The 17,873-nt window shown below is 39.4% G+C and overlaps 1 protein-coding gene across 7 annotated transcripts in view; it reads left to right on the forward strand.

The window, feature by feature from the left end:
• Positions 1-8,711: 8,711 nt before the first annotated feature.
• LOC131432644 (uncharacterized) overlaps positions 8,712-17,873 on the forward strand; it is a 638,754-nt gene continuing 629,592 nt past the window's right edge. For all 7 annotated transcript variants that reach the window (XM_058599051.1, XM_058599052.1, XM_058599053.1 and 4 more), the window contains exon 1: positions 8,712-9,752. Coding sequence is in view for 1 of the 7 variants with exons in the window: in XM_058599056.1 (XP_058455039.1) it covers positions 9,751-9,752 (2 nt within the window). In the remaining 6 variants the exon portion in view is untranslated. The remainder of the gene's footprint in view (positions 9,753-17,873) is intronic.

A 17,873-nucleotide genomic window follows, 5' to 3' on the forward strand; every position in this document is an offset into this window, starting at 1 on the left:
TTGGCGAGTCAGTATCAGACGTAGGATGTGTAGACTTTTAAGACTTGTAAGACTTGTAACTCTTGTAAGACTTGTAAGACTTGTAAGACTTGTAAGACTTGTAAGACTTGTAAGACTTGTAAGACTTGTAAGACTTGTAAGACTTGTAAGACTTGTAAGACTTGTAAGACTTGTAAGACTTGTAAGACTTGTAAGACTTGTAAGACTTGTAAGACTTGTAAGACTTGTAAGATTTGTAAGACTTGTAAGACTTGTAAGACTTGTAAGACTTGTAAGACTTGTAAGACTTGAAAGACTTGTAAGACTTGTAAGACTTGTAAGACTTGTAAGACTTGTAAGACTTGTAAGACTTGTAAGACTTGTAAGACTTGTAAGACTTGTAAGACTTGTAAGACTTGTAAGACTTGTAAGACTTGTAAGACTTCTAAGACTTCTAAGACTTCTAAGACTTCTAAAACTTCTAAGATTTCTAAGACTTCTAAGACTTCTAAGACTTCTAAGACTTCTAAGACTACTAAGACTTCCACGACTTCTAAGACTTCTAAGACTTCTAAGACTTCTAAAACTTCAAAGACTTTTAAGACTTGTAAGACTTGTAAGACTTGTAAGACTTGTAAGACTTCTTAGACTTCTAAGACTTCTAAGACTTCTAAGACTTGTAAGACTTCTAAGACTTCTAAGACTTCTAAGACTTCTAAGACTTCTAAGACTTCTAAGACTTCTAAGACTTCTAAGACTTCTAAGACTTCTAAGACTTCTAAGACTTCTAAGACTTCTAAGACTTCTAAGACTTCTAAGACTTCTAAGACTTCTAAGACTTCTAAGACTTCTAAGACTTCTAAGACTTCTAAGACTTCTAAGACTTCTAAGACTTCTAAGACTTCTAAGACTTCTAAGACTTCTAAGACTTCTAAGACTTCTAAGACTTCTAAGACTTCTAAGACTTCTAAGACTTCTAAGACTTCTAAGACTTCTAAGACTTCTAAGACTACTAAGACTTCTAAGACTTCTAAGATTTCTAAGACTTCTAGGACTTCTAAAACTTCTAATACTTGTAAGACTTGTAAGACTTTCAAGATTTGTAAGACTTCTAAGACATGTAAGACTTCTAAGACTTCTATGACTTCTCGAAACAGTTCTGACACGATGGCCTCCGGCGAGAAAAGAGGTAGGTGCAAGCCTAACTAGCCGTCCGGAAAACACATGTTACGCACAGTCAGGATAGAAATACGTCTTGGAATAATCGGCATAGATCTAGGCGACGAACAAAGAACTACGATTGGAAGCTTGGAACATGAAACTGCAAAGCGCTTGGCTTTCCAGGATACGACCGAATGCTGCATGATGAGCTTCAAATCCGCGGCTTCGATGTCATTGCACTACAGGAACTTTGTTATACGGGGTAGAAGGTGCGTATTGAAGATCAAGGGACGTTTCTTCAATTACAGCATCATCAACGTGCACTGCCACATGAGACGAGACCCGATGACGAGCAGGAAGCATTTTATGCGCAGCTGGAACGAATCTACGACAGCTGTCCACGGCGGGATGTAAAACTTGTCATCGGCGACATGAATGCTCAGGTAGGCCGGGAGGCAATGTACAGGCCTGTGATCGGGCTGGAGAGCCTGCACGCGGTAACAAACGACAACGGCTAACGATGCGTGAGCTTTGCAGCCTCCCGAAGAATGTTAGTTCGAAGCAACTTCTTCCCCTGCAAAGACACCCACAAAGCCACCTGGAGATCACCTGATCAACATACGGTATATCAAATCAACCACGTTCTCATCGACGGGCGATTCTTCTCCGACGTCATCATAGTCCGCACCTACCGCAGTGCCAACATTGATTCGGACCACTAACTTGTTGCAGTTTATATGCGTTCAAAACTATCGACGGTGCACAACACTCGTCGCACAGGAACGCCGGGATTCAATTTCGAGCGGCTACGTAGCGTTCGTACTGCAGAGGAATACTCGAAACAACTGGAGCTAGTGCTACCAACGGAAGAGCAGCTTGGCGCGGCGACCCTTGAAGACAGCTGGAGGAACATAAGGTCCGCCGTGAGTAGCACTGCTGCAACCGTACTAGGTACACTAGGTAATCGAATCGAGGAAATGACTGGTTTGACGACGAATGTCAGCAGTTGGTCGAAGCGAAGAATGGCGAGGATGCTGCAACACCGCACTAGAGCGAACGAGGAACGATACAAACAGGCGCGGAACAGACAGAACACGGTTTTCCGGAAGGAAAAGTGCCACCAGGAAGACCAAGATCGCGAAGCGATGGAACAGCTGTACCGCGCAAATGATACACGGAAATTCTATGAGAAGGTGAACCGCTCACGTAGAGGTTTCACGCCACAGGCCGAAATGTGCAGAGATACCAGTGGTAACCTTCTCACGAACGAACGTGAGGTGATCGACAGGTGGAAGCAGTGCTATGACGAGCATCTGAATAGCGAAGCACAAGATACAGAGAACGACACAGGAATCAATCTGGGTGCACGCTCAGCCGACGACAGATTCCCAGCCCCTGATCTGACGGAGATAAGTGAGGAGATCGGCAAGCTGAGGAACAACAAAGCCGCGGGTAATGACGGCGAGCTGCTCAAACATGGAGGAGAGGCATTGGCTAGAGCGCTGCACTGGATGATTTCTAAGATTTGAGAGGAGGAGCCGCCTACAAGGTACTCTCCCAAATCCTTTGCCGTCGTCTATCACCAAAAGCTAAGGAATTCGTAGGGCCGTACCAAGCGGGGTTTACTGGAGCCCGCGCCACTACGGATCACATATTCGCGATAAGACAAGTACTCCAGAAGTGTCGTGAATACAACGTCGCCTATTCATTGACTTCAAAACGGCATACAACACAATCGATCGAGAACAGCTATGGCAGATCATGAACGACTGCGGTTTTCCGGATAAACTGACGCAATTGGTCAAAGGAACGATGGATAGAGTCAAGTGCTACGTCCGAGTATCTGTCGAGTCCTTTCGAATCTCGGTGAGGGCTACGGCAAGGTGATGGACTCTCTTGTATCTTGTTCAATATTGCTTTGGAAGATGTGATTCGAAGAGCGCGGATCGACACGAGTGGCACGATCTTCCGAAAGTCCGTACAACTTTTTTGCTTTGCTGACGATATTGATATTGTGACACGTAACCTTGAGAAGATGATGGAAACCTACATCGGACTGAAAGCTGAAGCTAGGCGTATCGGACTGGCCATAAAAGCGTCAAAAACTAAATACATGAGATGAAGAGGCTCTACAGGAGAAACACTATGCATTCCACCACGAATATTGATAGACGGTGACGATATCGAGGTGGTTGACGAGTTCGTGTATTTGGGCTCACTGGTGACCGCCGATAATGACACCAGCAAAGAAATTCATAGACGAATTTTGGCAGGGAATCGTGCGTACTTTGGACTCAGAAAAACCTTTCGATCGAGAAAAGTACGCCACCGCACGAAATTAACCATCAACAAAACGTTCATTGGACTGGTTGTTCCCTATGGGCACGAGACCTGGACTATGTTGGCAGAGGACCAACGCGCCCTTAGTGTTTTCGAGAGAAAGGTACTGAGGGCCATCTATGGCGGAGTGCAAATGGAAGACGGAACGTGGAGACGTTAAACTTTATTTCATAGAATATTATTAAGCAAGCTCTGATGACAGATGAATGTGAATGTGCACAATTAAAAAAAAGCTACAACTGAACGTTTTGTTTAATGCTCAATGGACTTAATCAGTTTTGATGCATCGTCTTTTGATTTTTAGTGCATAGCAGCTCCAATTGAACTGCTAGGGCAACTTAACAGTCCAACTTGATTTATTCTGTTCCGAAATTAATTGTTTTGCTTATTTAACTTTTTTAACATTTTTTAAAACGTTGCCATATGGAACATTTATATTGTACTCGTTTGACCTGTTTAAAATATTCTGTTACGCTTGGCAGCGCACAACAAGGCATTATATTAAACCCTAACTAATCGTGATTTTGAAGTTCAAAGCTCACGCAACAACGAGTATGGTTTTGTAACATGTATCGATCGATACCTCCGTTTTCCGCATGAAACACAAAACACAAAATTTGGTTATTTGTATTCAGGCATCTATAGGTTAATTGAATGGAACATATTTTGTTTTGTAAACGAAGTACATGAATTCATTTATTCAATTATTTTTGAAAGCATTGGTGTGTTTAGAGTTTCAATGCGTATTGCATCAATATGTGACCTATTTCTATTCACATCGTCGGGCTAAACAATGATGGGCGAGCAAAATCGAATCTGTTTGAATGGAAAACCGGTTTCATTTTGAATACCTTGCTCGATATTTGGTATGCCAGATTTTTTTTCCTGTCGAGTAAATTTGCTCTCTACAGCTTGCTGAGGATACAGTTTTTTATCACCCATCATCGTCCTCATCAACACAACACAAATCATTACTCAACATATAGACATGTACCGAGACTTCCATTCAAGGCAGCCACTGCCATAGTCGAGAAAAACGTGGCGTTTGTTCATTTGAAGCGGTGAAAAAACTTTCACGTGTGTACTTTTCGGGACTCTTGGGTTCGACTACCATACACTACAACGTTCAGCCTTCCTCCTGCATCTACACGAGAGGAAACCGTCGTTATCTCTATCCTGATAAAAATAAACCGTCGTCGGCGGAAATTGCCAGCGACGAGTGTGGCGAGAGCTGTGAATAGCAGTGTCCTATCCCTCGTTCTAGCACACAGCTCAACAGGCTCCCGTTGTGATAAGGTAACCGAAGTGAAAACCCGAACCGGTGCCGACGGGTGCCTGAGCAATGGGTAAAGAACTTCCCCCGGGTTGCGGCAGGCAGCCAGAGAACAAGTTGTGGAAAGTTTAACCTTGCGAGAGCGGAAACCGATCACCACGAAGCGACCTGAATTGAGGCGAGAGCAAGAAAAGAGAAAGAGAATGCGAGAGAGGCGCAACCGAAAGCCCATTTGCCGAGCGATGTGCCTGGCAGACAAACAGCAACCAGTTGCGCCACAGTTTCCCTAAATTAGGGTGAATTTTCTCGTAGCCTAGTTTTCGGTGGCGGCCTGTTACCGCACGTCCACCAATCGCTCACACCTTTACCGCTTCCGCTCCGATGACATAACCGCTTATGGGGCACGATGAGAGTAAACACGAAGCGGAAGAAACGGGTGAGCCCGCGACGAAGACTTGTGCATCATGTGATGGAATGGCAATGAACTGATTTTTACACATTGATAAGGGAAGCTGTTGAATGTGTGCTGTAATGAGGATGGTTCTGGATAGTTTCCGAAGTTGAAGGATTTGGAAAGTTGACTGTAAAGTTCGTTTACCTGTTATTGAGCAAAGACCATCTGGGTTCGATTTCAGATCACGCACATAAAGATTGAAAGTTTTTTTTTTGAATCTTCCAAATTTATTTCGTCCACCCTCAAAGCAATCATAACCCCGGCCAAAATACCGTTTTTTCCAATCCTCGAAACAGTTGTTAATGTCAATTTCCGGAATAGCTTTCAATGCGCGTAGCGATTCACGTTTGATGCCTTCAATTGGCTCTAAACAGTTTCCTCGGAGTGGTCGTTTGAGTTTACTGAATAGCTAGAAGTCGCACGGAGCTAAGTCAGGCGAATACGGTGGCTGCAAAGCGATATTGACTGAACTTTTGGCGAAAACATCACGAAGAATCAATGTAGTATTCGACGGTGCAATATCGTTGTGCAAAAACCAAGAGCTATCGGCTCATAATTCCGGTTTTTACTGTCAACAAGAAAAATTGCCGCATCTGGAGTGAAGACCAGCGAGAAGCCAAAAAAGTCCCTATTTGGTGTGGATTATCCACCGGTGGTATCATCGGGCCGTGCTTCTTCAAAGGCGACGATGGGTGGAACGTTACTGTGAATGGCGAGCGCTACCGTGTAATGATTGACGTTTTTTTGCCCAAAATAGAAGAATTGGATGTGCTTGACAAGTGGTTCCAACAAGACTGTGCCACATCCCACACAGCACGCGAAACAATGACCAAATTGAGAGCCGCCTTCGGTGAACAGTTTATCTCACGTTTCGAGCCCGTCAATTGACCGTCTAGATTGTGTGATTTAACACCGTTGGACTATTTCTTGTGGGGCCATGTTAAGGTTCATGTCTATAAGGATAATCCAGCAGCGATTGACACATTTGCATGAAATCATCTTCATACATTAAATTATATTGATCGTGCTATTGATTCCAATAAAGATTTCATCAATTTTATCAAATTTTAATCAAATCCTATGCCTCTTAAGGAGTGTATCGAAAATAAGCTATCCACATACATTTGTGTTGTACGCATGTATTTGTGATGGTTTTTTATGCTTAGATCGCAGAATGCTGTGCGTTTGGCTGTCAGCTTTCGATTCTTTACTTGTTTGTGCGGTTGAAATTCTGCGTTTTCAAAATGTCGCATATTGAAAAGGAAGTGGAAATCAAAGTTCTGGAAACATGGCTAGGTGAGAAGGGTATTACTATGCGAAAATTCGCGAAGCGGTTTGGAATTCATCATGCCAGTGTTAAAACCATCATTAATAAGTTTGGGGAATACTATTCTTTGGATGAGCTACCAGGAAGAGGCAGAAAACCCGGTTCTTTCAACCCGAAACTGGACCAGAAAGTTGTATCATGAAGAACAAATCAATGTCAATACGTGATTTAACCAAAAAAGCAGGAACGAGTGTCGGAATAATCCAGCGTATCAAGAGACCTACAAGAGACGTATCACCTGGAGACCTACAAGAAGCAGAAAATCTCGAAATAAAGTGTAGAACAGAAGAAGCTAGCAGCAACAAGGGCCCGGAAATTGTATTCGCGTCTTTTGCAGTGTCCGGATGCATGCGTTTTGATGGACGATGAGACTTATGTAAAGGAGGACTCAAAAACTCTTCCAGGTCCACAATACTTTACTGTCGTCGTTGGGGAGGATGTGAGTGATGCGGGCAGGTCGATTGGAGTGGAGAAATTCGGTTGAAAGGTACTGGTATGGCGAGCGATATGTTCCTGTGGTATGAAGTCAACAATTTTTTACACTACCGGAACTATAAATGCAGAAATCTATCGATCTGAGTGTCTCCAGAAGAGATTGCTGCCTATTATATAAGAAGCATAGTACACCTCCACTGTTTTGGCCGGATTTAGCGCCGGCTCACTATGCCTAAACCACTCTCAATTGACTTGCGGAAAAGGGTATAAATTTCACCAAATTGCCCTCAGCATCGACCCATCGAACGTTACTGGGCAATCGTAAAGCGGGTCTTCAAGAAGACTGGTAAGGCAGCTGGGAACATTGTTAAAAAAAATTGGGCTCAAGCGTCCAAAAAATGCGATGCAACAGTTGTCCGGAACTTGATGAAGAGCGTTCGATCAAAAGTTCTAAAATTCGTGAAGGAATAACTTAAATTTCATCCTGTTTTCATTATGCTCAAGTTTAACCTCGTACAATAAAGGATACATTTTTAGTTTGAATAAAATATCGTTTTTTGTCATAATTTGAAAGAAAAATTTGTGGATAGTTTATTTTCGATACACTATTTAGACCACGCTGAATCGCACGTCCGAAAACTTAAAGGGCTGAGACCAGTGGGTCGCGTATAGCCACGTGCCTCGCTCTGCGTATTACATTTCTTTCCATGCTCTTTCGCATATGTGCAAAATGACTCTCGATGGGCCGGGTGGCCAAGAAAGTTTTGATACTTTCGGTTACAAGTTTGACTACATCATATAAAATCCAACAAAGCTACCGCTTGTTTGGCAGCCTTTCTGAGCCGATTTTATTTCTATCTCATGTTTCGTTACGTTACCAGGATATGTTTTTATGCACAAATCGCATCTAAATAAAATTATCTAGACATTGTCAGGATAAAGTTTTGATTCATGCTTTTGAAGGCGAGATATTCAATGAACAAGTTGAAAGACGACGTTTTCAGCTCTGCAATTCTTTCTTCAGAAAAAAAAGACTTTCCCGACCACTAATGTCTAATCTAAACTCATTTTCTAAGAGATTGTCAGTTGGGTTTTTTGATATTCGTCACCGTTTCTGAAAAATGAGATTTGAAGCGTGAAAATAGCCCTCTAAAATAGCCTAAAACACACTGGCCTCAGACCTTAAAATATGTATTTCATTTTTCAACGATAATTTTCGTAATCTTCACTCTGTCATTCTTTTCCCCATACCCGGTTAGCAATCATTTCAGGAACAGGTTCTATGCCAGCCAGAGAAAATCCCAGATATACCACGATGTTCCAACAGGTGCGTTGTTCACGTAGCTATCGCTGTGTTGATGCGCCTGTGCGTAATCAATTACACCACTCTAGGGCCAGTGTATTGGTGGATGATGGCCTTCCTGTTCCACATGGTCCATCATCGTACACAGCCATCGGAAGCCAGATGTTGAGGGGGAATCGTGGAGGCCCATCTACCGATCGGGTCGCGGAATCGGTTAGCAAGCAGTTTAGCAAGTATTAACCTCCTGTTGCTCGCGAGTCCTTGCCACATGCAGTGAGAGTGATAGAGAGAGAGTGAGAAAGTCCCGTCGTGACGGTGTGTGGTGGGGCGGGCTTGGGTGATCCCGGGCGTACCCGGGGAGGAAAGAGCACCTGGGTAATCTGGTCCGTGCATATAAAAGTAAAATATGAGCAGCTCTCGAGCTCAGTCGTGTCTGGAAAATTGTTGGATGATGGTGGTCGCCTCCCCCTCTTGAGGAACAAGGAACTGGGATAGCTTAAGAACAACCAGTTGATTTGTGTGGCGTTTCCGGTGAGAGAAGCAATGCGAATGGTGTTCATCCTCCTGGACCTTCACCGCTTGGCATTGGCACTGGCACGGGAGTTGTAATCTAGAGCATGAGGCAGTAGAAGCAACTGGTAGTGAATGGTGAGAATCTAAGTGGTGAAAAAGTGGATTGTTTCTGCTATACATCTGGAGCATCTGCGAGTGATTACAGAGAAAGTAATTGTTAGGATATCCTTTTCCAAGATGTGATTGTTACTACGAGTTGGGTAGAAATACTTCCTAAAAGAAAATGATTCTATGCTAAAATGTTGTAGCTTTTGATGATGACGCTGATGGTGGAGGCAGATGAAAATAGTCTGTGTTTTTTTTTATCTAAACTAGGATTCAAATGAACAGTATTCAGAATTTCTGGCGTCGAGCATCGATACCGTGTTTTTCTCTGTGGCACCTGATACCCGAGTAGCATGTGGCAACCGAGCAAATTAATGTGAGAAAGGGTAGTTCCCTGTACTGACACAACATCATTAGTGATAATTGCGTTATCCGAAGGAAGATGAAGAATGGAACAGAAAGGATCTGAAGCTCATCCTGAAAAGGAAAAGTGTTTATTTTTAGAACTTTCCTCCCCTCGGTTTCGGAAAATTCAATTTACGCCAGGACAACAACATTCGAATCATCCTAAGAGTAACTCAAGTTTAAATAAACGTTTGATGATACATACCGAACGGAACTCAGTGGTTTTCGGAGACACAGAAACTGAAAATCGAAAGTGAAACACCAGAGCCTCCAGGCAGAAGTGAAACCGAAAGTCGAACAGTTCAATTTCCACGGATACATTTCCCGTGGAGGGACCACCACCCAGCCGTGCAACGATTTTTTTTTCTGGCGTTTTTTTTTCATCGTTCCCGGATCACCTGTCAGTGTCGGACGACTTTGAAGACGCATCAGGAGCAGCAGTATACTGGATCAAAATGTACGTACAGCTTGGTTAGGGATGGATGGGTGGGTGTAAGCTTTCGTCTGCTTGCTCTGTGGTATTTTTCCACTCTTCGGTGCAACAGTTTGTTTTGCCCTTGGAGGGGTTATTTTGCTGAAATTAGCATAATACCAGCCTTTTGTAAGAAACTGCTCGACGGGGCAGATTTATGATATGATTGATGAATGAAATTAGGGTTTATGTGAATTATATTATGCCTATTAAAAGTATTTTGTCCAAATTGGTAATGGTCATTGGACATCAAATGATTTCTAAATGGGATTATATATTAATTTAGCAGCTTAGGATAGGCTACACTGACTACTGACGTCTTTTCAAATAATTTTTTTCAAATCAAATCTTTTCAGCAGAATATTTGAGCTAAACTTTATCTACGGATTCATTTTTTGCGATTTTGATTACCTTCGGTAGTTGCTATTTGCAGACATAACATTCCTTATTAGTATGATTTTATTCAAAGATCAATAGGCGGAAAATTCCATTCGTTATTACTTCATTTATATGTTTATAAGTTACACAGATAAAAGTACTTTGTGAGTCTTGCTCATTGGAAAATCCATTCTGTCCAATTTAAATTGACATTGATCATGGTTTTAAATCAGATTTTCGATTCAACCGATGTCTATTTTATAGTACTATTGATTTACATGTTGTGTAAATTTCATTTTTTTCTGTCTAGGAGAACGTTCTACCTGGATCAATTTGTTTTGATTCCCTGAACTATTGATCAGAGATATGCTACCGTGGCACAGTCGGTTAACGGTCTGTACTTTCTGATCTGATGATACTCGGTTCAAATCGCGGTCACGGTCGCTCTCGATTTTGTTTTTTTATTATAATCAATTTCAAGACATTTGTATGTTCGATTTGAAAACGCAATTTTACTTGTTCTTGCATATATTTTCGCGTCGTGAGCTGCAACGCTTCATTCACGTGCATCCTACGAGCAGAGTTACCATATTTACAGATTTTTCTGTAAAACCACAGATTTTTTGCCTATTTTCCCATACAGATTCTGTGTCACGGAACACAGATTTCATCTTTATTCACAGATTTCTGCAGATTTTTAAGAATATTTCATAAAAACGAGAGATTTTCAAAATATTTTTCACAGATTATGATCGAAAATATGTAATACAGATGATACACAGATATTTCAAGTTGAAACACAGATTTTAAAATGGCAACGATATGTGTAATCATATTTTTTTCAATGGTGTACCATTTTAGGTGGAGTATACCCTAATCCTATGCAAGCCTGCTGCAGATATTTTTCGGACGCTCTGAGAAAATTGTGTTTATACTTTACTTTCGTTTCTAGTTAGCCAAAATCTCATGCAGCTAACGGCTATGATGGTAGAGTTTAAAATCAATATATTCAGTGGCGTCTCGTCTTTATGTGCACCTCGTGCACTGCCCAACCAGTCAAATTGAGGGAATCAACTGCATCCAAATCCGATTTTAATTTTTTCGATGAAATCAGGTCGGATGGTACCGATGATACCGAGCTTAGATACGCACCTTCTAGAGAGGCTTCTGTGGCTTATGCTTATGGCAGTTGAAAACAAATAGCAGTCTTAGTTGCAACGTCAAAGCGGTTTTATTGAAATAAGTTTAATGAAAAATCTATTCTTCACTTACAACGAACTATTACATCTGATATCATACCACATGCACAGTGCACAACCCGGAAATTTTGTCACGAGACGCCACTAAATATATTATTGCGAACATTTTGACGATTTTGAGACTAAGAAGCGTAATTAACAAAAAGCATCGAAACAGTTATTTCGATCAAGACTATTTTCTATAGACCTCAAGAGTTGGTGTTTCCGCCCTGCAGTTTAAGATTTACTGAAAAAGGTGAATGGGTAATGTCACAGACCTAACTGGAAGACGAGAGTACGAATCAAACTGACATGCTTCTTTCACACCTCCGAATATGGATAATCGTTTGTATTAGTAGATTGTGTGAGTTTTGCAAATTTCAATGCTTCGCTTCCAGAATTGTAATACTAAAATACGACTTATTGAAGACGAAAATATATTAAAAAATACGGAATAAATACATTTTTTTTCGTCGATTTAGATACTCAGAAGAGGTAAACCTTTGGGGAAATTTTATTGGTTCTAGAAAGAACCGATATGCGGAATTTTGTAAAACTTATAAAACCGATACACTGAAGAAGGATGTAAAAAACATTCCGAAATACGCGTATCTGTATTGTAACGTTTGTTATGCTTCATTAAAGTATAGTGACTTTGTGAAAGTGTAACAACCTGACAGTGAAATAGTGGAATTAAATGGTACATAAAAAGTGCAACTATTGAATATATTCCGCTAACAGCTCCAGGTAAAAATACTGAATTCAGTTCCAAAATCTAGCTTCAGAATCCATAAATCTGAATCTGAATTCATGAATTAAATTCCGATTCAAAAGTCAGAAAATACAGATTCGAGGTTCAGATCTAACATTCAGTTTTAGAATTCAAGTTTAAACGTCATATTCTTTGTTTTAGAATGCTGAAGTTGAAATCCTAAATCAGAATTCTGGATTTGGGATTAAATTCAAAATCTAGTCAAGAAACCAGTACCATAATTAGGATTCAGTCCCAGTGTTTTTAAAAGATTTTAATTTTGAACTAAATTCTGAACATTTAGGGGTTTTGTTTGTTTTTGCAAAAAGCACATACACTGAAGTCTTTTTTTATGCGGGTTTACGTACCGCAGAAAAAAACCGCATAACTCTGAAACTTCGCATAAAAAAACCGCATAACTCTGAAAACTCGCATAAAAAAGTCGCATAAAAAACCGCATACAAAAAGACTGCATAAAAAAGACCTTGGAGTATTTTGTTTCTATTTCTTCGCGTTTCGCCTTCGGCTTATCAGTGCTTAAAGCAGTTCAAATTGAACTGCCATCTCGTGCCTAGCAGTTCAACTTAAACCGCTAGTAATAAGCCGTCATTCGTTTACGCCTGAGACGTCAGAAATAATATAACATACGAAATAATCATTCCCTTGTTTCAGAAGTCAATCTTCAGTAGGATTTTTCTTTCCATCCGTGAAAAATAAAAGGGTTTAACGACGGTATGTGCAGTATTATGACCTACTACACATTTCTGAATTTGCTCCAATCGAATGAAATGGAGATTAAAAATCTCTCTTTTATCTACCTTTAATTTTACATTTTGCAATGCTATCAGTACTCTGTTAGTACCATTTATTTATCTACATCAGTACCTGAATTCTGGACATTCAAGAACTGGAACTGAACTAAAAAAACTAAATTCAAACTCCGCATTCAGTTTCAAAATTCAGCTTCAGAACCCAGATCAAGGTTTCAGTTCTGACATTCTGAATTCTGAACTTGAATTCCGATCCTGGACAAAGGAACTGAATTCAGTTCCAAAATCTAAATCCTGAAACTAAGTTCCAAGTCCAATTCCAGCATGCAGGTTCTGATTTCTTAAAATCAATTCTGCAGCTGAATTTAAGAAATAAATTATGAAACTGAATTCAGCAAGTGAATTCTGAAACTTCTGACTTTAGGAATCCTTTCAATTCACGGCACGAGCGTAGTAGTTTATAAGATCACACATCTTACGATCTGAACCAGTGCTGAATCGATCCCTTCACGCGACAGTTTAAACAGAAATGCCTAAGACTGTAGATGTTTGCTATGAATGTCGTGTGGATGAAAATTTTCATGTTGCTTGCAGTCATATATGAATGTCACGCGAATCACACAGTAGCTGTTATTTTCAGATTCGATTTATTAACTTTTTCATTTCGTTGCGCTTTAATTTTTTAGCATTTTCGTATACAGAATTTTGATCCCCCGATACAGATTTATAGAAAATTATAGATTTAAATGTGGCAACTCTGCACGCTGTACGAAATTGAACAAAGTCAGCTGAGGAATTCGTTCGCAAAGGCGGTTATGTTTTATTCTTCCGTACCAGCACGTACCGATGCGTACCGGGTTTGCATCGTCATTTTGTATGACGGTTTGAAAGTTTTAATACTCATCGCCATATAATCTCGGAAGCGGTAGTCGGATCTGGATGAAATTACGCAGTATCTTTAGAGACAATCAGAGCTTCAATTTGAATCAAGATTTGTGAAAATCTGTTGGCCCGTTCCTAAGAAATCGAAGTGAGCTCCGGAGCTCTTGGAGCTTTTCTACACTAATATCGGTACTTTCAGAAACGGAAACCGGGGACTAGTAGTCACAAAGTTGGTTTATATAAACAGTAACTAACAAGATCTTCAAACTAGATTAATTTACCAGTAAGTTTTATAGAAAATTTTACCTCGTTTCGCCATCGCTTGTGAAAAAGTACTCATGAAATTGAAAATTTTCCACTCACCGCACTGTAATATTAGAACCGGAAGTCGGATCTGGGTCAACTTTTCCGGGACTTTTCAAAGAATTTCAAGATTGAATGCTCCATGTAATTCCGGAACCGGAAATCGGATAAAGATGAAATTCAATAGCAAGTTATAGTCTTATCGATTGTCACACGTTTAGATTAAAAAGAATAATTTGAAGGTTTCATTCAATTTCTATTCGTCTTCGATTCGTCTTGCAGTTTCAAAATTACAAAGAGGTTATAATTTCAAACTGTCATTTAAAACGACGGTCATTAAAAAAATTTCATGAAAAATAAAAACATCGAAAAATATTCACGCAAAAATAACTCATGCGGAGGTTTTATCTCACAGGTTTATTTTATGAATCTCAACACTATTTTTGAGTATGTAGCAACAAAGTAGTCAAAAAATTCTCAAATCTCGTAGTTTTTATTTTAAGATGAAATGATATTTTTCATGTACGAGACCAGGGCCGGTGAAACATGTAAAACTCAGGTGGGTAATTTTTCATACCGGGGGAAACGACCCACTATTTTAAAGTACACCAAAACCTCAATTTACGCGAACTTAATTTACGCGAATTTAATTTACTCGACTTATTTCACGCGTTTTTTTTTTCGAAATAACGCGATTTTTTGTTTAATTTACGCGATGATCGCGTAAAAAAGGTTTTTGCATAATGATGGAAATTTCAATTTATATAATTACAAAACAATCTAACATGCTTCAGGAAATTGAATATTATGAAATGTACATAATTGAATTGTTTAATTTCAAAGAATCTAAATGAGAACGTGGGCATCCAAGAATTATCTGGAAAACAAATATAGTATATAATCAATAATTTTATATAACTATTAAGTGCGGTATGTACTCGTAGTACTATTTGCAGAAAATTGACATACTGTGATAAGATCTGTAGATGAACTTGCTCATTCAAAACCTCCTCGGAAAAGGCCTTAAGGTCTACCAACGTAACCGATGATCCAGCCGAAAACTTCCTGGAGTTTAGGCCTTAAGATCTACCAGTGTAACAAAGTGCATTAACGAACTTATCGTTCTCGGTCTGCTGAATGCTCGTATTGATCTTAAGATCTGTTTTCACTGAAGTTCTTGGATGACTGGGAACTACCTGGAACAGCTAAAAATAAACAAGTAAACAATGTGTAGCTCTAAAAGTTTGAACTACAAACAAAAAATATATTAGCCGTTGTAGTTCTTGTTCTTGTTGTGACGTCCTCAGGCGCTAAAGCATTGGACGTAGTAGGATTGTTCATGTTATTTACACTAAAATCAAATGAAATTTGAAAAACCTTTTTTTACCCGAAAAAATTTAAATAACGCGATGTTTTATTTAATTTACGCACCTCCGGCTCTGCGCGTAAATTGAGGTTCCAGTGCACTCCTTTATTCTAACGGAAATTATATTTATCCCTTAAAAGTGTAAGATCGTTTTTTTATTAATGTTTTGTTTCTATAAAAAATTGCTTGTAACGAAGGACTACCCAACTAGTTTCAATACAAAGGCTGCAGGCTATTGTGATCCGTTTTAACTTATTTGTGTCTGCGAATTTTCGAAATAATTTCTTTGAGAATTTTCCAGGTTTTCCATCCAGCATTTCATCGAATACAAAGAAACAACCGATCTTCAATCAAATCCATGAACAGTCCAGCCGCTGATGTACTTAACGCATTGATCAATAAGTCCCGGGACTGACCCAGAGATGACGTTTGTGATATCGAACTAATCTCATTTTACGAAAGTACTAACCTTTTTCCCCCACTTGTATCCATTAAAAAATAAAGACCTGTGGTCTTCTGATTTAGAACGTGGCCAAATGAAAAAAATATTAAGCAAGTTTTCATAAAGTTCATTAGATTAGATGTGTTGAGATGGGTAGCACATAAACTGGAAGTTCTTTTACGATCTTGTACGAGAATCTGGGCATAAAAAAATCTTTTCCAATTGGATGCCGCATTCGCTCATAATGCGTTTGTATGAAGCAATGGACGAAACATGAGTTAGAAAGTACCTTCAAAAGTGATCATTACATTGATTTATTGAGGCGTTTGAAGTGCGAAATCGTAAGAAACGGCCTCATAAGATGAACCAAAAAATCACCGTTAATCAAGACAATGCATCGTGACATAAGTCAATGAAAATATTAAACGAATTGGGCTGCAATCTGTTTCCTCACCCACCTTATTCACAATAACCTAGCCCCCAGTGACTGCTTGTCCTTTACTGATCAGAAAAAGACACGCAAGTGAAAAATATTTGGTTCGAACGAGACAGACTGAAGTCTATGTTCAGGTCATTGACAAATAATTCTATAAGGATGGAGTCTATTCGATACAGAATCTTGTTTTGTATGAGTAATTTTATTAAATGCGAACGCACTCATTGAAACCCAGAAATCTTATGAAAATCGTGTACAGACGAAACTGTCTTATTTGCTAAAGGAACCCATGACAATGATTTTCGTTCCTAACTGAAGTTCCAATCACCAATTATCTGAAATATGCTTAGAAATATTTCCAAGCAGTTTGTGTGATGTTTGTGTTTGTGATATTGAAAATCAATTCAAAATGATTGAGATATTAATGTTCAAAACCTGTTTGTACGGTATTATTTTCTGTATTTTGAATTTGCACACCGGTGTAGAATACATAAACGAAGTCCTGCGTGAAAAGATTTTGAGTGATTTTATTTATGTGAAAATATAGAAGCTGAGACGAGACAAGTATCTTAGCTTTCACTTTATACCAAAGGAGTCAAGCTAAACATCTGCCGGAAAAATTCCGATAAAGTACTTCTACCGTTTACTATTAGATTCGTCAAAGCTACCAGAAGTTGTTACTTTCTACTGCATTCTTCTTTTGCCGGTTCGGATAGTAAAGGGTAAAAGACCTTTATCGGTACTTTCCGATATATCAAAGACTTGAGTGGTTTACATTGATGAGATGCTTAAGCTCGGCTGGAAGGGAAAAGTTAAGTTACTAAAAGATTTCTGCTTGCTTGACTTGATCCTTGTCAAGTCTCATCTTAATAAATATATGTTTTAAAAAAATTCGCATCCTTACTCTACCTTGAGAACTAGCATTCTATAATTTGGATTTTATTTATTATTTCGAATTACAATAATAATACTAATGTTACCATTGTTTTTCGCTCGAAATTTCAGATGGGTTATTACCCACCTTTGAAATTTTCGGGTGGTTAGTACTACCCACCGTACCCACCTCTTTCACCGGCCCTGTACGAGACAGTTGTAAAACATCAGCAATGCCGAAAAATTTCATTTACAAACAATATTTAGTCATGTCTGATTATTGGTGCACTCCGAGCCAGATTACGCTCATATAGCACCAGTGAAAATATTATTTTCCGCACTATGTTTTGCGCAAAGCCAAAAGTGGTCATTTTCGTCCCGATCTCCCCTACTTCGAAACATTAGATTCTATTGTTACCGAGGAAATTTCACATATAGCTTGAATTCCAAACCACTAAAATTTTTCCTCATCAGACCGCCACAAGAAATATACCATTCAAAACCGTTCCACAACTGAAAATAAAGATTTCAACTAAATTCATTTGTCAACATATAGCGTCGTTTGTAAGTTGGTATTTATATTTCACTTACTCATTCCTAAACCAACTAATCACACTGCTAGATGACTCACAGTTTTTTTCCCCCAGCATGTCATCCCTCATTTTAC

The sequence above is a fragment of the Malaya genurostris genome, chromosome 2, assembly GCF_030247185.1.
Source record: "Malaya genurostris strain Urasoe2022 chromosome 2, Malgen_1.1, whole genome shotgun sequence".
In the NCBI taxonomy this organism is placed as follows: Eukaryota; Metazoa; Arthropoda; class Insecta; order Diptera; family Culicidae; genus Malaya; species Malaya genurostris.